This window comes from Odocoileus virginianus, chromosome 16 (genome assembly GCF_023699985.2).
Source record: "Odocoileus virginianus isolate 20LAN1187 ecotype Illinois chromosome 16, Ovbor_1.2, whole genome shotgun sequence".
Classification (NCBI taxonomy): Eukaryota; Metazoa; Chordata; class Mammalia; order Artiodactyla; family Cervidae; genus Odocoileus; species Odocoileus virginianus.
In genome coordinates, this window is record NC_069689.1 from 55,774,348 (window position 1) to 55,797,078 (window position 22,731).

Sequence of the window (22,731 nt, forward strand, 5' to 3'; positions counted from 1 at the left end):
TTATCTTTTGTACATTGTGTAAGATAAGGGTACAGTTACTTCTTTTCCCATGTGCTTTCCCTGGCACCATTTATTGGAAGTCTGTCTGGTCCCGTGATTTGTAATGCTGACTCTTGTAAATAACAGCTTTGGCTTGCTTCAGCGGCGCACATACCAAATATTCTCCTTTCTGAACATGTGCATACTTTCAGATTCTTTACGGTGTTCTACTGATTTAGTTTTCTCTATGCCAATCCCACATCTTTTTTTAAAAGAAAAATGTAGGCCATTTTAAAAAGTTTTTATTGAATTTGTTACAATACTTGCTATTTTATGTTTTGATTTTTTGCCACAAGGCATGTGGGACCTTAGTTCCCCAACCAGGGATGGAACCTGTACCCCTAGGATTGTAAGGTGAAGTCTTAAACATGGGATCACCACTGGACTTCCAGGGAAGTCCCTGGGAGAATTCAAGAAAGAGAGTGTTTGAAGAGTACAACAGATACAAGGTTTTGTAATGAGACCTAAGATCAACCTTTGTGTTCTTAGATAAGTCACTTAATTTCTCTGAGTCCCAGTTCCTGAATCTATAAAACAGGAGTAATATCCACATCGCAGAAGTTAATAATGGTCACAAAAATAGCATTTGCAAACAGCCTTCCTAACTGAGAGAGCCTTGCCTAACACACAAAGCTGAGAATTATTAGCTTCTTTAAAAATTTTATGTAGCCTGATCCCCTGACAGAGTCACTCTTAAGCATATATGCTTTCTACACCCTTTCCTGGGGACAACAATACACAGCCCTTCGGAAGAGTAATATGAGAGCATCCACCCAACTTCAAGAGCAGGTTCTATGAATTGTTCAATGACAAAGCTGGCCTGGGCTATTCAGTGTTCAGAGCAAAGTCATTTTTATTGTAATGAAATTTTAAAAGGCAGTTCCATTAGTTACACATATACACAACTGACTTAATAACTGTTAGTCATAGAGAACATTCGAGCAATACAAATGATGATTTATCCACAGCACGGTTCACATTCATAAGAAGAAAGGTTAAAAGAGAAACAATTAAGTGCTGAAACTGTCCTCTGAAGCTCATCTGGGAACTCTCTTGTTTTTGCAGGAAAATGAGATTGTTAACTGGAAGCAGACTGCCTTGTTCCCATAAAACCTGCCTTTTTCCACTTTCATGGTTACCGCTCCACGGACTCTGGCCCCAAGACCCAGGCACACCGACCTATGCATGAAGAGGTGCGGGTATTCCAGCATGATGCCTCTCAAGCTTCTCTGCCCCAAGGCAGAGAGGAAAAGGAGGACAGTCAGATCCCTTTGTACCCAAGATGAGGATCTGGCCAGGAGAGAGGGCTGGCTGGACAAGTTGGGTTGTCCCTGGCAAGTCAGGACACAGCGACTTAATGCTCAAACCCGTACTTCCCAGTAAAAGAAGGAGCATTTCCACCCTGACTCATGACTGGCTACAGCTGTTAAGTGACCAGCATGGTCCTGCTTATGTCATAAATGTTAGGGAGCAGGTGCGTCAGGGGCAGGGTAGAGATTCAGGGCTCATCTGCTAGACCAGGTGCTGATGTAGAGGGGAGGGAACGGTCATTTCCCTGGGGCCTGACTCATCTCTAGACTGAGCCTGGTCACGGCACTGACAGTGTCAAGGGTGGCTAGTCTGGGGGACAGAGTCTCTTACGGACTCAGGACAGTCATGCTCTTCAACGTCAGTCCCACCAACTAACAGTATTCTCACTGCAACAGGTATTCACGAAACAACAAAAGGGTGAATTTGACCAACTGGGGGATGCAGAGAAGAATGTGGGTGTCTGTGATGGCTCTGTTGCTCCCTGAAACCAAAACTAAAGATGAAGCCAGTAGAACCCCTGTAGCCACCATCACAGTCACTAACCCAGCCTTGGCCAAGCCTCGGTGTGGCTGTGTCTGTGTGCTCACCAGTGGTTCAGGCAGCCACCACAAGGCTCTGTTTGGGGGAGAGCCTTCTGCTTGCTCAGCCGAAGGAAGCCACTGGAAGGCCTGGGAGATGCAAGATGAGGTGTGAGTGAGGAAGAGTCCCAGAGCCAAAGTCCTAGTGTTGTTCCCCTTCCCAGTCCAGCTTTTCGTCCATCCCCAGTAGGAAAGGAAGTTGAACTGAAGGCCACACCGATGCAGGGTCCGTGGGCATTCTGGCCTCCTGGCTGGGCAGGACCAGAGGGAGGGGCTTCTGCAAACTGACATTACTAGGCTTTCTAGGACTTTAATGCTCATTTGTCTCAAAATCCCTTGTGTGTGTGTGGTGGGGGGGGCGGGGGGGGGGGGGGGAAGAACCCCTCAGACGTGTGGTCCTCTGGGTGCTTCTGTTTTCTTAGAGGCCACATGATGGCTTCTAACACTCACAATCAAAGCGTGGAATGGGGAATAAAGAAAACAGGAAACTCAAACTGCCAGTCACACTGCAGTCAGATGCCCCTCCAGGGCTCCTGGGACAAAGCTGGAAGGGGAAGTGGGCTTATTTATTTAGTTTTTTTGGCCACACTGTGCTGTGTGTAGGATCTTAGTTCCCCGAACAGGGATCGAACTCAGGCCCCAGAAGTGGAAGCTCAGAGTCTTAACCACTGGACCACCAGGGAAGTCAGGTTGGGGCTGTTTAGTTATGATGCTCTCCCGTTACGTCTGGCTTTCGTTTGCCCACATATCCTTGCCTACTAGGACTAAGAACTGAGAGGTTCTCATCCTAGACGTTGTGTAAGTAGATAAAAGGTCCCAGGGGCAAGATTGTTCTCCTCTGTCCTTCTGCATCCCCTCAGCACCCAGTACAGTCCAGGTGGGTGGCAGGCTTCCAGTCAGCATGCTGATCAGTGTGTGTACCTCAGAAAACCCCCAAATTCCCTCCAAAACCAGAAGAGACAAACATACCTCCCCCCTCAAACTTTCAGACTTACAGACTCAAAGTCACAGGAAGTCTGTTTTCATTTCACTGAGAACCCATTCTTTGATCCAAAAGCTATTTTGGTGCCTCTTTTTGGGAAATAATTAAGTCTACTGTCTGGGACAAGTTCAAGGCTGCAGGGGGGGCAGAGGTGACCCAGGGGTGGGGCACACCCAGGGGAGGCCCCTTCTGGGTCTTGGTTCTGTCAGGGTTGGGGGACGTTCAAGCCACCTGCCATTTCCCCAGGAGCCAAAAGGCTTTTAAAAGTTAAAAACGATATCCTGTGCGTCTAAACCCCAAATCCAATTGCCACTATATACACGAGGATTAAAAGCCACTCTAAAAACTGTCAGGTCAGTTTTAATTTAGAGCCCATGACCTGGGATCACACAAAGCTGGCTACCAGCCAAGGATAAGCTTGTGAACAATGCTGGACTTAGAGCTGGAGCTTCCCAGGCCAGAATGGACACCCATCCGCTCTGGACGCTGGCCAGTGCTGGGGTTGAGATGCAGAGGGTGAGAGCAAACACTCTCCGAGTGGCTCCTTCCTGCAGGTGGGGCTCACTCCCGGTTCAGGCAGCCTAGGAGCAACTCCACTCCACCGGGCCCCTCAGAACCCCAGGAGCAGGGGTACAAGGATTGTTCTGAGACAGGTGCCTGCAGGGGGCATGGGCTCCTCTGCCTGCCGAGAGGTGGCCACAGGCAGGTAGTGTGTCTCCCTATGGGTGTCAGTGAGCTGATGGGATGGGGAGGCAGGACAGGAGGGGGACCATGGGGAAAAGGACACAGGAGTTTCTTTCCTTACTGTAAAGGGCACGGGATGGAGTGGTGGCAAGTAAAAATGGGGAATCATCTCAGATCGGAGAGAAACAGCAAGCCAGGGGCCAGGGGCTCAGAAGGTAGCCAGACAAGCTTCTAGAAGTCAGCTCTCACTCTGTCTTGAGACAACCTGAGGGATTCAAGGCCCTGGGGTGGGGGGGTATGTGGCAAAACCAGAACTGGAGCCCAAGTCCTCTCCCTCAAAGACCCACCTTCTGCCCTCTCAAGATGCCGCTGTCCCCGCCTGGACTGAAGAACTGACCTAGTAGAGCGAGCAGCTCTGGGCCGGGACTCCCGGGGCCGCCGTCAAGTGCCCACCTGCTCAGTTCAGCCTGTTGGCCTGGCACCCCGGCCCCAGGCCTGGCTCCTTCTGGTCAGGTGTCCTTCTCAGCTTGGCCGGGGCTCCACCTCCGCCACACACCCTGGGGTCTAGACACTCGCTCTTGCCACACACGACAGACACGGGCACAACACACCCATCAGGACAGGGATTCACATCACGCGGCACAAAGGACACGTCTCATGGCAACATGGACGGACGCGGCTGGGCTGGGAGACGGGGGAGCCGGCGTCCCCCTGCAGGTCCCCGGCTGCTTACCCCCAACTCCAAGAACACAGGCTGTGTCCTCTCTCCCCACTCCGCCCTGAGCCCCACGCGGATGGAAGTTAAAAGCCAGGAGGAACCAGGTCCCAGCTTCCAGGGCAGGCCTGGGCATGCCGCTTGGGCTCTCTGGGCTGTAAGTGAACTTTTCATAGACATGAATTGTCCGACAGGAGATTATTCACAACCAGATTCTAGGAACCCAATGGGTCGGCCTCCCAAGCACACACAAGTAAAATACAATAAATAAACCCACCCCTGACGTCTACCAGGCTCCTGTTTGGTGGCAGAGCAGCCACTGCTGAGGGTTAGAAGCTGAGCAATGAGACGGTGGCAGGGGGGAACACGGCGGGGGCGGGGGGAAACGAGGTGTCTTCTGCCGCGGGGGGTCCTGCCACAGGGCAAGCAGGCCAAGGGGGTCCCGTTCACGAGGGCGTCGACGTCACAGCAGGGGGGACACTGCTCTGTGAAGCCTGGCTTTGCCCGCAGCTACTCCGAAAATGGCGGGAACATGCCCAGGTCGGCAAAATCTTCAATGTTATAGTTGCCGGTCCCCTGGGTTGGATCTCCGGGCATGGGCAGCATGTCCTGTGGGAGAGAGGAAAAGAGCGCAGGGGAGTCGGCTCATCCCTCATTCTCCCGGGCAGTGGCATGTCCCAGGAGCCCAGCCTGCCCACCACCCTCATGGCATCTCTCCAACAGGGCAGCCTGGGAACACATACCCTCCCTACTGCCCCCACCATCTGACAGATGCTCTGCTGGGTTCCTCCAATGTCTAAGACCCTGGGTAGCTTTGCTGTCCTGGGAGATGTCATTGCAGCAGGAAGCTCTGTCTACTTAAAGCCTAGCCAGGACACAGGGTGAACAAGAGGCCCACTGGTGCCAGTTTGGTACCAAGCAAGTGATACACACAACCAACAATCAAGATAGAAGAAAACTGCAATGCAGGGAAGGGCAGGAGGGCTATGTGTAAGGAGAACTGAGTGGTCTGTCTTCACCGTGTACATCGAGGACAAGGCCAAATCCCTGTGGGGTTAGACTTCACCTTTCCCAAGTCCTTCAAGTTCTCTGGGACTCAGACTACCCATCCAGAAAATGGGCAGAGCTATATTTCAATCCTTTATGGCAAATTCCCCAAAGCGTGCTGTGTCCAATTCTCGGCCCATGAGATACTCTGGGAGAAAAGAATGCTGCGGACAAATGAGTTTGGGAAACGAGGTGTACTTTGCTCGCCTGAAAACCCTCAGTCATCATTAGTATATAAAGGCTCTGTTAAGTCTTGTAGTCACACAGATGAACCTATCTGCAGGGCAGGAATAGAGATGCAGATGTAGAGAAGAGACGTGTGGACAGAGCAGGGGAAGGAGAAGGTGGGACAAACTGAGACAGTAGCATTGACTGATATATCCCACCATGTGTAAAACAGAGAGCTAGTGGGAAGCTGCCACATAGCACAGGAAGCTCAGCTCAGTGCTCTGTGATGACCTAGAGGGGTGGGATGGCAGGGTGGGAGGGAGGCTCAAGAGGAAGGAGATACACGTAAACATATGGCGGATTCACTTCGTTGTACAGCAGAAATTAACACAACATTGTAAAGCAATTATAATTTTTTTAAAAAGAAACTGAATAACTGTTTAATCATGTCTCACAAATGTATTTGACCAAAAATTCCTTTTAGCATCGTGACCATGAAGAGCCAGGTTAGGGAAATCTGCCTTACATGGTGACTGTGAGGCACAAGGGTGGGCCAGGGCTCAGCATGATGGGTGGAGGAAGGGGGGACAGTCATCATGGGTCAGGGGTGGTCAGGTGAGGGCCTGGGTGAGGCACCTCTCTGCAAGTATAAAAGGATTCTGTCTCTTTGGGGACCTGGGTTCTAGAACTTTGCCTGTGAAGGTGCTGCTTTAACTGGGGGGAAAGGAGCCTGAGGCGTTGCTGCTGTTTAGCCACTAAGTCATGGCCGACTCTTTGTGACCCCATGGACTGTGGCCCACCAGGCCCCTCTGTCCACAGCATTTCCCAGGCAAGAACACTGGAGTGGGTTGCCATTTCCTCCTCCAAGAGATTTTCCCGACCCAGGGATCAAACTCAGGTCTCTTGCACTGGCAGGCGAGTTCTTTCCCACTGAGCCGCTAGGGAAGACCCAGTGTGGGTGATGGCGGGGTAAATGGAGAGCTCTCCCATGAGGGCCTATAGTCCTGTGGGTCCCGGGTGTCCCTGCTCCAGCCGTGCCTTGTGGGGCAGGCTCTGGAATGTGACAGAAGGCACTTGGGGCTCTAGTTATCCGGTGTTCTCCCACATGAAGACCTGGTGGGGTGGATGGGACACCAGGAGGCTCACAGCCCCATTTGGAGACTCTTCCCAGTGAGAACTTTCCTGGCTGAAAGTGGGGCTCTGATACCCAAGGGGGTCGAGTCCTGCACTGTGGTATGCCAGCAATATCTGTTGCACACTTGGGGTATGGTTCAAACTGGGGGTCCCCAATCTCTGGGATCTAAAGCCTGATGATCTGAGGTGGAGCTGATGTAATAACAATAGAAATAAAATGCACAATAGATGTAATGCACTTAAATCATCCCGAAACCATCCCCTCTCACTATCTGTGGAAAAACTGTCTTCCACAAAACTGGTTCCTGGTGCCAAAAGGGTTGAGGACAGCTGGATCAAACAACGGAGGAGTTGCAAGGCGCCCAGGCAGCTTCAATCAGCAATACGTGCGTGGGGCTCGAGAAGGGAGCCTCGCCTCTTTCTCCTCCTGGAGCCCCTGGAGTCGGGGCTACGACCTTCCTGGGAGGGGCCAGAACTCACAATCTATCAGCAGTCGGTGCTACAGCAGGGAGGCAGAGACCGAGGGGGAAAGGAAGCAGAGAGAAGGCGCGGGTACCTACGAGAAGGCGGTGCTCGCTGATTTACCTGGAACACTTCAGTCTGACCGGGCTGCTGGTGGGAGTGCGGCTCACCGCTCTGCTGTCCATGGTGCTGGCTTTGCCACTGCGACCAAACTTCCGAGGGCCGCCCTTGGAACTGCCCGCTACTTTGTCCGCTCTCAGCTGAAAGATCCGACGTAGAGGACACTTTCTTTAAAAGCCAGCTCATGACTTCGGGAGACCCAAGAACCACTGCAGCCCAGAGGACCCCGGCACTCCATCCAGAGCGGGCTGGCAGTGCTCACTGTCCCCCTCTGCCTCATGCTGGCTGACAGATAAGAAGCTGGTTTGGCACCTGAGAGCTGGGTGGGTGAAACAGAAATAGGAGCTCTCTGCCAGACGGTGGGGTATCGGGCAGTGAGGGTGGTTCTCCCCAAGCGCACCTGCCAGGGTGCTTAAAGTCTTACAAACATCAGTCCTTCATGATCACTGCTGGAGGCAGGTCTGTGGCTGAGAGAAGCCATCTCCTAGACGTGCAGGAGAATGAATATGCAGTCTCTGCCACTGCAAGTGCCCCGGCTCACAGACTGCTCTTTAAAGGAACCCTGTCCTGCCAGTAGAAGAGCCTCACCCAGCAAAACTTGACTTCCACCAGCCACACTGCCTTCTGGGTAACTCAGCTGAAGCAACACATGGCATTCCATGAGGGTCCTTCCATGGGGGCCAAGAGCTATGGCTCTTTCTGCCCGTCTCTTTAGCAGTGTTTCTCAGCACCACTAGTTTGAGAGGAAAGGCCTTTGGGTACAGCTTAAACAAGGGGATAAGTCTCTTTATGGGAATTGCCAAATTAATTTGTGAACAAGAGCGACCTTGCTTCTGTTCATAATTTACAAAAAATATCTGGTGGAAAAACAAAACTTAGAAAAAAGAGCAGAATTTTGCCTAAAATATTTTTAAGATTAACCCGAGGGGGCGAGAAATGGAATATTTCCTGCCATAACAGTAAACAAGGATGTCACAGTCATCCGCAATTGCAGCTACCACAATTGTGAGCTGGTGAGCCCTGAGGGAACTGAGGAAGAAAAGAATACCTGCCATCTAGCAGCCATCAGTCTGCAGCCACTCCCTACTGGGAACCTTGAGGAAACTCAGGGTGTGAGAACATAGGATACTGGCCCCAGATAGGTGAGGTGTACATCAAAGGAATGATTTCAGAGAGCCCAGACTCCCATACATGGAAAAGTGCTAAATTCCTTAACCTGGTTATCTGGTCTTTAACAATAATCTTTTGATGTTCAGACTACCTGCCCTTTGTTGCAAAACTTCTATATGACCTGGCTTCTCCCCTCGCCTCCTCTGATCAGTTCTCTAAAGGTTACTTGAGATGCTACCTCACAGGCTTGAAGTCCTAAATCCTCTGCATGCTCAGTCATGTCTGACTCTTTGCGACCCCATGGACTGTAGCCTGCGAGGCTCCCCTGTCCATGGAATTTTCCAGGCAAGAATACTGGAGTGCGTTGCCACTTCCTACTCTACAGGATCTTCTCAACCCAGGGATCCAACCCTGGTCTCCTGCATTGCCAGGATTCTTTATCATTGAACCACCAGGGAAGCCCATTCCCATCAAATAAAATATAACTCCCAACTTTCAGGTTGTGAGTATTTTTTAAGTCTACCAGGGTTGGTTTATCCTAAGGCATATTAAAAACTGCAGGCACTTTTCCTTGTTCCAAACCATTCAACGACATTTTGGAGGTGATGGGCCCACTGTGCAGCCCATCTGGATAGCAGAACAGATCCCACCTTGGCCCCACTTGTTCTTCAAGTCGTACTGACCATGGGCGACCCCACTCCCCGCCTGATGATTGGGCACTGGGTTCATCTCAGGTGGAGTGTTAGATGGTGTTCAGAGGGAAGAGTCAATCCCTTTCTCTCTCACATCTCACCTACTGCCTGAGACATGAGGGGCTTTAATAGAACATATTCTCCCTTGAATGGTTCACCACAGCACCTTTCAAGGTCTGCGTGAATACAGTTGGTAAAGGGGCCCAGAAACTCAGGTAAGAATACAATTCCCTACTGTACACAAGAAGGAGTTAAATCTACTGTGCACATAGGATTCTGTTGTTTAAACAAATGCATCTGGCTTTGCTGAAATGCCTTTCCCGAACACTCTCTCATTATATTCCATGGGCCAGGGACAACTTTTCCATAGAATCATATCCCCTGGACCGATTTGGGAATAGTGATGGTTTAGTTGCTAAGTCGTATCCGACTCTGGTGACCCCATGAACTGTTGCCTACCAGGCTCCTCTGTCCATGGGATTTCCCAGGTAAGAACAGTGGAGTGGGTTGCCATGATTTGTGAATAGAACAATCTAGAACAGTCCTGGTTCAAAACTGTGGCAAGATTAAATGCGTAGGACTTTCCTGGGTGTCCAGTGGTTAAGAATCTGCCTGCCAGTGCAGGGGAACTGGGTTTGATCCCTGGTCTGGGAAGATCCCATATGCTACAGGGCCACAACCACTGAAGCCCGTGCACATTAGAGACTGCTCCAAAACAAGAGAAGCCACTGCGATAAGAAGCCTGTGCACTGCAACTAAAGAGTAGCCCTTGCTAGCTCCAACTAGAGAAAGCTCACATGTGGCAACAAAGACAGCATAGCAAAAAATAAATAAATAAATGAAATGTTTAAAAAAAGAAGATGAAATGTGCAGCAGCCCCAGCTGGAGCAGTGACAGGAGCCCCACTGGTCAGATACCCACTCCATCCTGGAGGCCGAAAGGTTGAGCACGAGCTGGGCCATCTGCTGCGGGGACAGAGGATGGATGGATACAGGCACCTCTGCTGAAGGTGAGGCTGGGGCAGACCATGGGGGCTGTCCTCATGTATTCAGGGATGACTGGCTTGGTGCCGCTGTACCCGTGTTCTCTGGCATGTGTGTCTTCCCCCTGCGCTGTGCCTGCAGGATTCTACTCGTACTCCGAGACCTGATCGAATGTGACCTTGAACGACTGACTCCATACTCTCTCCTTAGCTGGCCTGTGGCACTTGCATTGTCTCTCAGGATGGTGCCTGTCATGCTAAGATGACTCATCCCCAGATGTGAGTAACTCAAGGATAGGGACCTTATCTATTAAAACATCTGTTCCGAATAGAAAGCCCAGAGATAAGTCCACGAACCTATGGTCACCTTATCTTCGACAAAGGAGGCAAGGATATACAATGGAAAAAAGATAACCTCTTTAACAAGTGGTGCTGGGAAAACTGGTCAACCACCTGTAAAAGAATGAAACTAGAACACTTTCTAACACCATACACAAAAATAAACTCAAAATGGATTAAAGATCTAAATGTAAGACCAGAAACTATAAGACTCCTAGAGGAGAACATAGGCAAAACACTCTCCGACATAAATCACAGCAGGATCCTCTATGACCCACATCCCAGAATTTCAGAAATAAAAGCAAAAATAAACAAATGGGACCTAATGAAACTTAAAAGCTTTTGCACAACAAAGGAAACTATAAGCAAGGTGAAAAGACAGCCCTCAGATTGGGAGAAAATAATAGCAAATGAAGCAACAGACAAAGGATTAATCTCAAAAATATACAAGCAACTCCTGCAGCTCAACTCCAGAAAAATAAATGACCCAATCAAAAAATGGGCCAAAGAACTCAACAGACATTTCTCCAAAGAAGACATACAGATGGCTAACAAACACATGAAAAGATGCTCAACATCACTCATTATCAGAGAAATGCAAATCAAAACCACAATGAGGTACCATTACACGCCAGTCAGGATGGCTGCTATCCAAAAATCTACAAGCAATAAATGCTGGAGAGGGTGTGGAGAAAAGGGAACCCTCTTACACTGTTGGTGGCAATGCAAATTAGTACAGCCACTATGGAAAACAGTGTGGAGATTTCTTAAAAAGCTGGAAATAGAACTGCCATATGACCCAGCAATCCCACTTCTGGGCATACACACCAAGGAAACCAGATCTGAAAGAGCCACATGCACCCCAATGTTCATCGCAGCACTGTTTATAATAGCCAGGACATGGAAGCAACGTAGATGCCCATCAGCAGACGAATGGATGAGGAAGTTGTGGTACATATACACCATGGAATACTACTCAGCCATTAAAAAGAATTCATTTGAATCAGTTCTAATGAGATGGATGAAACTGGAGCCCATTATACAGAGCGAAGTAAGCCAGAAAGATAAAGACCATTACAGTATACTAACACATATATATGGACTTTAGAAAGATGGTAACGATAACCCTATATGCAAAACAGAAAAAGAGACTCAGATGTATGGAACAGACTTGTGGACTCTGGGAGAAGGAGAGGGTGGGATGTTTCAGGAGAACAGCATTGAAACATGTATATTATCTAGGGTGAAACGGATAACCAGCTCAGGTTGGGTACATGAGACAAGTGCTCGGGCCTGGTGCACTGGGAAGACCCAGAGGGATCGGATGGAGAGGGAGGTGGGAGGGGGGACTGGGATGGGGAATACATGTAAATCCATGGCTAATTCATATCAATGTATAACAAAAACTACTGTAATGATGTAAAGTAATTAGCCTCCAACTAATAAAAATTAAAAAAAAAAAAAAATAAAACATCTGTTCCAGGCCTCACTGAGTACAGTGCCTGGAATAAAGCAGGTCTCCATAAGTATCTGCTGGGACTTCCCTGGTGGTCCAGTGGCTAAGAGTCTGCATTCCCAATGCAGGGGGTCCAGGTTCAATCCCTGGTCAGGGAACTAGATCCCACCTGCCAAAACTAAGATCCTGCACAACCAAATATATAAAAAACAGTATCTGCTGAAGGCAAGCATGAAGGAAAGGAAAGAGGAGCAAAGGAGGAAGAAACAAGAATGCTCTATACACTTTCACTTCTATTCCTGTTGAAGGCTTCCTGGATATCACCAACTTATAATGAAGCTAATACCCATCCTCTCATCAGTCTTCCTTGGTGACAGCCAGACCCAGGGGAGGGGGTGGAGGGGGAGGATTAGAGGAAGACTAGCTTCCCCAACTTGTGTCTGGGGGTGGCTGTATTCATGAACAAGACAAGATTTCAGAACAAAAATTCTTCAACTTCTGGGAAGGGAAGTGCTCTTCCTAACTGCGTGCAATAGAAAAAAAAAAATCAATGAACTGGATTGCTTTATTCATTTATTTATTTTTATAGGGATGTAAAGTGCAACATGACGACTAAATAGTTAACACTGCTATAGGGTGTGCCTACTTATTTATGGCCCTGCTGCGTGGCATGGGGGATATCAGCTCCTCAATCAGGGATCAAGCCCATGCTCCCTGCACTGGACATGTGGAGTCGTAACCACTGGGCCACCAGGGAAGGACTGGTTTGCTTTAGAAACAGCATAAGCTAGCTAAGGAAGCAGGAAAGGGCTTGGCATTTTTGGAGTACTGACCAGGTGCTAGGCATCCTTTGGGGTAATTTTTGGACATTCTTTAATTTCTTCTTCACTCTGACTCTATGAGATGAGTCCACTGTCCACGTTTTTCAGATGAAGAGACTGGGGCTCAAAGATGTCAGGAAATATGCCCAACTCATTTAGCTTATAAAACCAGAGCCAGGGTTTGAACCGAGATCCTTCTGATGCTGAAGCCCATATACATTCATTTGATAAACAGTTTTCATAGTGAATGCTATATACCCAACACTGAGCAATGGCTGGGGATACAATGGGTTGCAAAGGCCCAATTCATTGAGAAAGACAGATGAGTAACCAGGCAATTGGAATTGCTGTTTGTTTAGTTGCTCAGTCATGTCCGACTCTTTGCAACCCCATGGACTGTAGCCTGCCCGTCTCCTCTGTCCATGGGATTTCCCAGACAAGAATACTGAAGTGGGCTGCCATTTCCTTCTTCCGGGGATCTTCCCAACTCAGGGACTGAATCCAGGTCTCCTGCATGGCAGGTGGATTCTGTATTACTGAACCAGCAGTGAAGCCCAATTGAAACTGTTAAGACTGCTTATCAGGAAAGCACAGACAATTGGAAGGACAGGGCTGTGAGACTTAACTCAATCTGCATCTTCTTGGAGGAAGTTATATCCATCGATGATCCAGAAGATGACCTCACCCGTCATGCGGTGGGACAGTTAAAGGGGAAAGCCCTCCATGCAGTCTCTCCTCCTGACATTTTTTTCTGAGCTGCATCAGTGACCTCTCTGATTAAAGTATGAGTAGAAACTACAACATAACCGCCCCAGGATGAGAGAGCCCTGTGGGGTCTTAGACTAAACCCTGGCCCCGACGGACCAGTACCACAGACCATAAACAGGGCATGTTCGTGGCCTGCCCCCAGGATATGTACCTACAAGCCTTTTTCTGGAAAAAGCCCCAGTGGTAATCAACATCCTCTTGTTGCCTCATCTATCTGAAAGCCACGTGTGTGACTGTAAACCTTAAGCATGGGTTCCAGCCATGCCGTGGTTCTTGTGTTCTGTGGGCGGCCTGCGTAAGACCTAGGCTGCTACATCCCCTGGCTGGATGCCTGGGCCACCTGCCAGCCCAGGATTCCAAACAGAATATATGAGTAGGTTGCTACCATCTGGGCCAACCAGGTGGGCTTTCACAAGTGTCAGAATCTTGGGGAGCTTGTCAGTTTCTAGACTGTAGACAAAGGGGATGACAACTTACTTAAAAAAATTATTGGCATTCAATGTTCTTTCAACTTTTGCTAACTAAAAGTTTTGGTGAGATTCATTTGATGTGGAAACTGCACTAAGTCTCAAGGTTTACCTGAAGTCCCATTCAGAGGTCCTAAGTGGCTGGGTTTAGCTCAGTGGTTCTCAGGCATGGGTGATTTTGCCCTTACCCTCATCCTGGAGGGACATTTGGCAACATTTAGAGACATTTCTTTCTTTTCTGATAGGTAAGAAGTAGACTTATTTAGAGAGACACACTTCACAGACAGGGTGCGGGCCATCTCAGAAGGCATATGTATATGGGTGCATGCTCAGTTGCTAAGTCGTGTCTCACTCTTTGTGATCCTATGGACTGTAGCCTGCCAGGCTCCTCTGTCCATGGGACTTGCAAGGCAAGAAAACTGAAGCGGGTTGCCATTTCCTACTCCAGGAGGTCTTCCCAACTCAGGGATCGAATTTGTTTCTTTATGTCTCCTGCATTGGCAGGTGGGTGGGTTCTTTACCACCAGCACCACATGGGAAGCCCTCCATGAGCTTTAAATAAATTCAAGAGTGTAAAGCGTTGAGCACAAAGTAAGCATGTGGTAATAGTGAGCTGCTATCATGATTATTGCAATATTATCATCATCTGAAGTAAGCTAGCAGTCCGGCAGCTGTAACACGCTGCTCAGCCTGGAGCCCCGTTTGTGCAGTCCTGCTCGTGGTCAGCGGCCGTTTGTGCAGTCCTGCTCGTGGTCAGCGGGTTGTAAGGCAGCCTCAGTCCCCGGCTCTGTCCTTCCTGTGTTCCACCTCCATTTGCACTTCAGAGCCCAGCATTTGGTAAGTGGAGACCAGGCAGAGGCACAGAGCTAGAAGCTCTAGTCGCTGGGGTAGGGGGTGGCTTCCCCTCATTTCTCATTAGGGCCGCCCTGAGACGCTTCTAGGCCACACCAGGGGAAATGCTGACTCTCCCGGGAACCTCTTCTGACTCCCCCACTTGCTTCCAGCAGACTTGGTTGCTGCACCTCCAGCACGGGCCTGCCTGCCTCCCTGTACCTGTCTGTCTCCCTTGCCTCGGGGTCTGCACTGTGACCTTCTATCTGGTCAGAACCGAGTCTCCTCCCAGGGCTCAGCACAGGGCCTGGCATCAGGAGGGCCAGCGAGTAGGTCAGTGCCCGGTGGGCCCTGTGCTCCCAGGAAGGACTAGGTGCCTGTGTGCCAAGTGTGCTGAGACTGGCGGTGGGGGTGGTGTCTCTCCACATGCAGCAAGCGGGGGGCCCTTCTGGGAACCAGAGACTTCCAACCTCAGGGTGGGTCTAAGTTGAGCTCCTGGCTGGCTTGAAAGCAGCTGCCTTTCAGGAAGGGCCTCTCCTTCCTGAAACAGGGGGCTGTGCTTCTAAACTCACCAAATCATCTGGCAAGGATATTTAAAGGCTGAGTATGAGAACCTGCTACAAGTCTATGGGATTCACTCAGAGAGACACCTGAATCTGAGGGGGAGGGACAGTTAAAGGGTTGGGAAATGCTTCCCCAACCACCAGACCTGGGGTTGTGGGGCCAGAAGTGCTGCTATTAGTGGTGGGGTTGGACAGGGCGTGGGGGCAGCTGACAACTCAGGTGTGGGCCAGGGGCAAGGCACCACATGCTTGCTAAAGCTGACATAGCCCTAAAGGGACACTTGCAGCTCAAGTGGAAACTCAGCTGTTTGGACTCTGCTTCATGCTTGCCTGAGAATGATGCATTCTGTAGAGGAAATGCCCCCTGAGCATGACTGTCTCCACAGACAGCCCTGCAGGAAGGGGACACCAGCTCAGGCTTCTTGCCGGCATCAGGAGCCTTTCTGAGTTCCTGCTCTGTGATGTGGGACTGGGACCCTGGGAGACACGCGGAGTGAGTCATTTAAACACCCGCAGGGTGAGCAGTGGTGGGGCTCCTGGGAAGTCCACCAGAGGGAGCAGACAGTTAACCCTTTAGGGCCTGAAGCTGTGCAAACAAAGCTAAGCAAGGTGTTCTTCAGTGGGATAGGATCCCTCTTGTAATATTAAAAAGAGAGAACTTTACAATGTTTATCATGTACACAATTTATTGACGCAATGCATCATCCCTATGACCCATACTTCCCTAGCTTTTTGAAACAAGATCACAGTAAATTCCCTATATAAAAACTTTCAAAGATGCAAATATGCCCAGTTATTGTACTGCACTACTGTACTTTTCAAGGTATGGAACTGTAAGATTAAAAATGCTTGCTTTTTTTTTTAATGTATTATTTGTGTGAAAAGTATTATAAATCTATGGCAGTACAGTACTATATAGCCAGTTGTGTTAGTTGGATATCTAGGCTAACTTGGTTGGACTCACTAATGAACTCTTGGAACAGAACTCATTCATAAGTAGGGGACTTACTGTATAGGGTTTTTGATTTGGGTGATCTAAAAGTCCTTGCCAAGGGCCATAAATGGTTAAAATAGCACTCATATGACGTCAGTACACAGGAGACTGAGAGCCTTGACAATGATAAAGTCAATCTACAAAGCCCAGGTCTAGGCAGCAAGTCTCTTAGGGACACCACTGGCCTCCTGATGGCCAGGGAGAAGAGAATTTGGAAGTCTCCAGACCTGGTACCAGGGTTCTGAGAGCCTAGGGCTCAGACCCCCAAACCCAGAATGTTCAGAAATTATCTCAGCTGGCTCTTCCAGAAATTCTTCCCCTCTGTCCCCACCTACCGAAGCCTGGAGTCCTGTTGGCCAGGCTGGAGTAGGCGTTCCCGCTGGGCGAGGAGGTAGCCGGACTGGAGAGAGGGCTGTAGGACGAGGGGTCTGCGGGATATGTGTGGCTCGTTCCGATCCCAAAGGGAGAAGACTGAGTCTTGCTGGACTGTGAGGGGATTTGCTACAATCAGGACAAAGCGAAGAGAAGGCCAGCATCACCAGCAGCACCCCCCCACCCCCCCGCCCCACGGCCCCAGTTGGTCTCTGTCACGCGCAGGTCCAGCCTGCACTGGCAGCCCTGCTCTGGGCTGACAGTGACTCTAGTGGCCTCCTGGCCTGCTGGGCGCCATGCCCAGGATCAGGCCAACATGTGCTGGCCCAAGAAACAGGACTCAGGTCCTGGATCTTCAGGGTCTGGTTGCAATTGCCCTCCAGGGACTCAGGGATCTAAGTCCTCTGCCTTCTGCTTAGGGGACCTTGGCAAGGACTCTACCAGTCCAGGATTACAGATGTCCCCACAGTGACAACAGGGAGCCAGGCACATCCCCAGGTTGATGTCCTCATGCACTCCTGGGCCAAGGGAACTGAGGTCCTGAGTGGTGAGGGGCTTGCTCCTGATGGAGGGTCTCTGAGTGCGTGTCCCCTCCCCTGGGCTCCCCAGAGCTGCCTCCAGACTGCTGGGAGAAAAGGCTGTGAAACCTTGGTACCATTGATGTGTACCTGGTTCTCAAAGTACCCTTCGCCCCTGTGCTCCCAGGAGCCCGGCCGTGGTTGAGGCAGTCAGCTCCAGCTCCATGCACTGACCTGTTCTCAGAGTCGGGATCCCCAGAGAGCACAGCTCAGGTGCTCTGCGCCCTCTGGGGACCTGGGGCAACGCCCGTGCTGACGCCCATACCTGTCCTGGAAAGGGCGGCCGGCTTCCTGTCCAGGCCACCTGACTCTGGTTGAGCTGCCTGGAGATCTGGGACATGTTCTGACTTGTTGAGGACGAGGACTGGATGTCATTCACTCCAGGCACGTGCACCACGGCAGAGCTGTGAGGGAAGAAACAGCACCATGGGACTTTCCTGGTGATCCAGTGGTAAGACTCTACCTTCCAACACAGGGGGCTCAGGTTCCATCCCTGGCTGGGGAACTAAGATCCTACATGCCTAGGGGCAGCTAAGCCTGTGTGCCACAACTAGAGGTGCCAGAGTGCCACAATGAAGTGTAGCCAAAAAAAAAAATTCCTGCACTAACTGTGATTAAGAGGAACTTCACTCCCAAGATCCCTTCCTCACTTAACACAGGGCTCCTTTCCCATCTCCCTCTTGATGTGTGTATGTGACCTCAGGGCCTTTTCAGATCACTGTTCTCTATTGGGGTGGCAGGGGTCTCTTCCTCCCCTTGGCCCTGGGTGCCCTCACAGCACTGACTGGAGAGCTGGCAGGAGTGCTGTGGACCCCAGGAAAGGTGTCCTGGTGCACAGGGCCCGTGGGACCATAGCAGGACTCAGGTGGGGGACAAACTTAGGGACATGCAGCCATAGCTGTGCCATTCTGCCAAGGGCTCAGTGCCACTTACCCCTGTCCCTTCCCACTCAATCCAGCTCAGGCCCTGCAGATGTACAGGAAACTGTCCATCCTACAAGCTTACAGCTTCATGGCACTCTTTTAACTAATTAACACATTTGTTCTATAGACGAGTGATCTAGTGAGAGCCTCCCCAATGCCAGGCTCCACAAGGGGACTGGCCCCCTCTTCTGTTTCAGTGACAACAGCTGGTACAGACTCAGGATCTCTGCCTGGACCATCTGTTCTAAGCACCTGCCTGCAGCCTCACTCCTCCACTCCACCCCTTACACCCCTGTCATCACAAACTTTCTCCAGGACCTCGTTTCCTCAAGCCCCTTTTCTACCATGAGCCGTCCCAGTGATGGAGACCAAACTCCCAAGCCGAGCAGAGCAGTTAAGATTCATGTATTCATCTTATTCTTTTCCTCCCAGATTCCAGGAGTCCCCATGTCTCCCGTTTCTTGGGCTTTGCTCAGCACAATCCTGATGCCTGTGCACCTACCCTTGCAGCAGGTGCCCATCTGATTTTTTGCTTCCGGGCCTCCCCCTACCTCTGTCCCCACCATGCTGTGCCTGGCTAGCCTCCTCACTTCTGGCTTCTGCTTCATCCTGGCTGCCCTCTGTCCAGATGGCAGGGGGCGGGGAGGGAGAGGGGGAAGCAGCAAGTGTTACAAGGACTCAATGAACACAGGCCTAGGCGGGCCTGGCATGGAACTACAGCAGGTTACCATGTGCTGAGTGGGTGAGTAACCAGCAGCAGGGGAAGAGCCTGGAGCCTTAGCCAGTGTTCCGCAGAGCCAGGTGACCAGCAGGGATTATGTCTCAGGGGCAGCTCACAGGGGGCCACCATCTTGTCCTCCCATCCCCAGACTAGAGAGTCGCTGCACCAGGACAGAGTTCCCCAGAGACTCAGAACAAGTCACCATCTACTACAGCCCAGCTGTGGGTCTGGCAGAGCCACTCTGTGACCTCAGGGGTTAATGTCTCATGGCGCAGCTGCTGACTACTTGTTGCCTCCCCGAGGTCAGTCCACTGACCCTTGGTGAGGGCCATCCCAGCTGGGACCTCTCCCTGGGGTGGCTGGTCCACCTGCCCAGTCTTGGTCCCTGCCTGATTCTCAACTGGACATTCAGCTCTGGCCGAGTCAGTCAGAGGCTGGGCTGCCTGGGGAGCCCCATCCCACCAGGCACGGGTCTGAGATGCTTCTCCTAGTGGGTCTGGGGGCACCCGATGGCTCACACAAGTGCCCACCACCCTCCCTGAAGGTGTCTGTCTGAGCTCCCCAGCCCCTGCTCCTGCTGCCCTGGGAGCCCCTGGAGCCAGGCCCCATCCCTGGTGGTGCTGTTGGCTTCCTCAGTGATTTACAAGAGACCCCTGATGCTAAGAACCAACCCCTGGAAGCACAACATCCTACTTATACCTCCCATAGGCAGCCCTTTAGGCTAAGACCCCAGGCGTGATGGGCTGAGTGGTCCTCTCCCCCTTGGAGGTCGCTCTGGCCTCTAGAAACCCAGGGACAGGGTACTTCCTGCTGCCTTGTCAGGTGTCCCTAGGTCTGTCCTGGCTAGAGCCACCCCACTCCCTTCTCCATGGCAGGCACCTCTGCACAACACAGTGGCTGGCACCATTCACATCCAAGAAAGAGTAACCGACAGCATGTATTTACGGTGGCTCATCAAGGGCTTGCAGGTCAGAACTGGAGCTCTTGGACCCCTCAGCCTGGCCCTGGCATACAAATGTGTGTGTGTGTGGATGCTCAGTCATCTCTGACTCTTTGTGACCCCATGGACTGTAGCCCGCCAGGCTCCTCTGTCCATGGGATTCTCTAGGCAAGAATACTGGAGTGGGGTGCCACTTCTTTCTCCAGGGGATCTACCTGACCCAGGGATTGAACCCACATCTCCTGCACTGGCAGGCGGGTTCTTGACCACTGAGCCATCTGGGAAGCCCGGGCATTCGAATGGGTAAGCACTAAGTGAGGTTGGCAGTATTTGCTGCACACAGAGCCAGACTCTGAGACCCAGGGCTTCACTGGGGAGGGCCCTCTTCCTGCCCTCCTGCCCGCCCCTGCTCCGTGCCCCACACTCCTGACTGGTACCTGAAGGCCTTTCCCGAGTGTCCAGCAGGGAACGGGCTTCCTTGGGAGTAGATCTGCTGCGTTCCTGCCGCAGAAGCTGAGCTCATCATCTTCTTCTCCGCTGGGAAAAGTAGAGCAAGGGTCACCCTGGAAGAGTTCCAGCCCTACAGACCCCAGGGCAGGGAGCCCCGAGCACCCACAGAGAGAGGCTAAAGAAATGGGCTAAATCCCAGCTGGGCCTTTAGATCTGACACGAGCAAGAGGGTGGTAGTTTGAGAAACAGCAGTGGGGATGGGAGCTCTCTCACTCCCTCTTCTAATCGAAGGGCCCAGGGCTCCCTTGAAGCACCCTCCCATTTCCCCAGAAGCTCAAAGACCCCGCTTGCATCTTATTCCTATAATCTCTAACATCTCTACTAGGAGCAAAATACCAGAATAAAGGAGATGCAGATGAGTTACATGGCAGCTATTCTGTGCCTAGACAGGACCCACATCTGCACCTGTCTCTGGGCCTGCTGGTGGGGGGATGGGCAGAGCGGGCCGATCCTTCCCTGGGTGGCCATTAGCAGTGATGAACACTCAGGATCCCGGACTTGGGGCCCCGGGATTGGGCTAAAGGGGCCATGGCTAAATCTCCCACACGTGTCAACAAACCTCCATGACGTTTTTAGAAACACAGAGGCACTGAGCAGTTTCACTGCTCCATGGTCTTCTGCTGCAATGATGGTGTTGCGCAGTGGAAAATCCCTACAGGACGGAAAGGGATCAGACTCTTGGGTGTGTATTTCTAACCTAATCACAAGGCCTTGCATTTTGGAGAGAAAGAGACAAGGCTAAAAGTTGCAGGAGGGGGACTTCCCTGGAGGTCCAGTGGTTAAGATTCCATGCTCCCACTGTTAGGGGCATAGGTTTGATCCCTGGTCAGGGAACTAAGATCCAGCAAGGCACATGAGGTTGCCAAAAAATAAATAAAATTAAAAGTTGCAGGAGTAAGAAAGACTTCTGAATTTCTCTCTCATGTATTTAAGATTTTTGGTTGTTGGTTAAATAAGAAACATTTATTTTTCTCAATGTCCCAGGATGTTTGTAGGGTACAAAATTACATATGTCTATAAAACCACATGGGCTTCTCAGGTGGCTCAGTAGTAAAAAATCTGCCTGCCAATGAAGGAGACATGGGTTCGATCCCTGGGTTGGGAAGATCCCCTGGAGGAGGAAACAGCAACCCCCTTCAGTATTCTTGTCTGGGAAATCCCACGGACAGAGGAATCCAGTGGGCTATCATCCATGGGGTTGCAAAGGGTCAGACACGACTGAGCATGCATACACATAAAATTATATATATATAATTATATATATATTAATATATATATATAATTTTTAATCTTCTATATCTTTCTTATTACTTTGAGCTACATGAGTTGTTAGAGATGGAGAAAGGTATATTGAAATCATCCACTGCAATTTGGCTTTATCAGGATCTCTTGTGTTTCAGACTATTTTTGGATTTCACATTTCAATGTTCATGATGTATCTTCATTTTTAGGTTCCACCTTTTATCTATATAAAATAAGCTTCTTTGCCCACTGAATGCTCTAACTTTTCTTTGTGCAGCAAGGTCAACACCTCTGCTTTCCTCCTTGGTTTTGGAGCATCATCACCATCAACTCTTCCAGGTTAAATAGTTTCACTTTGCTATGGTAATATCATTTTTGGGGGGCATACCATTTCAGAACTATCCAATTATTCCAGAACTATTAGTCAGGAACCCTTGGGCATCAACTTATTGCACTACTCATGCTATTCATAGTTTCTTGCTATTTCACTTTATTTTTCTTCTGAGTATTTTGCAAGTTGCTAAAAATGTCCTTGTCTTTTCTTGGAAATGGTTTGGAAGTGAGACCTCTTTCCTTTCCTTTTTTTTTTTTTTCTTTTTACCATTCATTAGTAGTTATGTTTAAATACTTGAAGTTATATATCTTTGTAAATGTCAGAGATAAAATAGTATAGACTGATGAGAAATTTCAGTTCTTAGTCCCTTCACCCAAAATATGTATTTTTGCTGAACTTATTTGACTTGGGTTTTTATTTATTTTTAAATATCTTTTGTATCTTCTAACAATTTTTATATTAATTCTACATGTCACTAGTTTCACTTTTTCATTGCTACTACTTTTCCAACCTATCATTTCCAATCTTGTGTTCTGTATTTTGATTCATTTCACAATGACTTCTCCTGCAAGTCATTTTTTCCAGGAAGTATAAGTAGATGGCACATATCTGAGAAGGTCCTTCTGTTCCTTTTTTTGGCTGCACTGGGTCTTCCTTGTGATGTGCGGGTTTTTTCTCTAGTTGAGGCACTAGGGCTTCCCTTATTGTGGAGCACAAACTCCAGAGTGTGAGGGCTCAGTATTTCTAGCACGTGGGCTTAGTTGCTTCGTTGTGTGTGGGATCTTAGTTACCCGACCAGGGACTGAATCCACGTCCCCTGCATGGAAAGGTGGATTCTTAACCACTGA

The 22,731-nt window shown here is 50.0% G+C and overlaps 1 protein-coding gene across 11 annotated transcripts in view; it reads right to left on the minus strand.

Moving 5' to 3' along the window:
- Positions 1 to 874: 874 nt before the first annotated feature.
- ARNT2 (aryl hydrocarbon receptor nuclear translocator 2) overlaps positions 875 to 22,731 on the minus strand; it is a 185,765-nt gene continuing 163,908 nt past the window's right edge. For 7 of the 11 annotated variants that reach the window (XM_070478234.1, XM_070478232.1, XM_070478239.1 and 4 more), the window contains exons 15-19: positions 20,235 to 20,334; positions 17,479 to 17,617; positions 16,599 to 16,764; positions 7,215 to 7,380; positions 875 to 4,918 (exon numbers count right to left, since the gene is read on the minus strand). In XM_070478234.1, coding sequence (XP_070334335.1) covers positions 4,756 to 4,918; positions 7,215 to 7,380; positions 16,599 to 16,764; positions 17,479 to 17,617; positions 20,235 to 20,334 — 734 coding nt within the window. In that variant the 3' untranslated portion in view covers positions 875 to 4,755. The remainder of the gene's footprint in view (positions 4,919 to 7,214; positions 7,381 to 16,598; positions 16,765 to 17,478; positions 17,618 to 20,234; positions 20,335 to 22,731) is intronic. The other 4 variants (XM_070478235.1, XM_070478241.1, XM_070478242.1 and 1 more) reach the window with 4 other exon arrangements.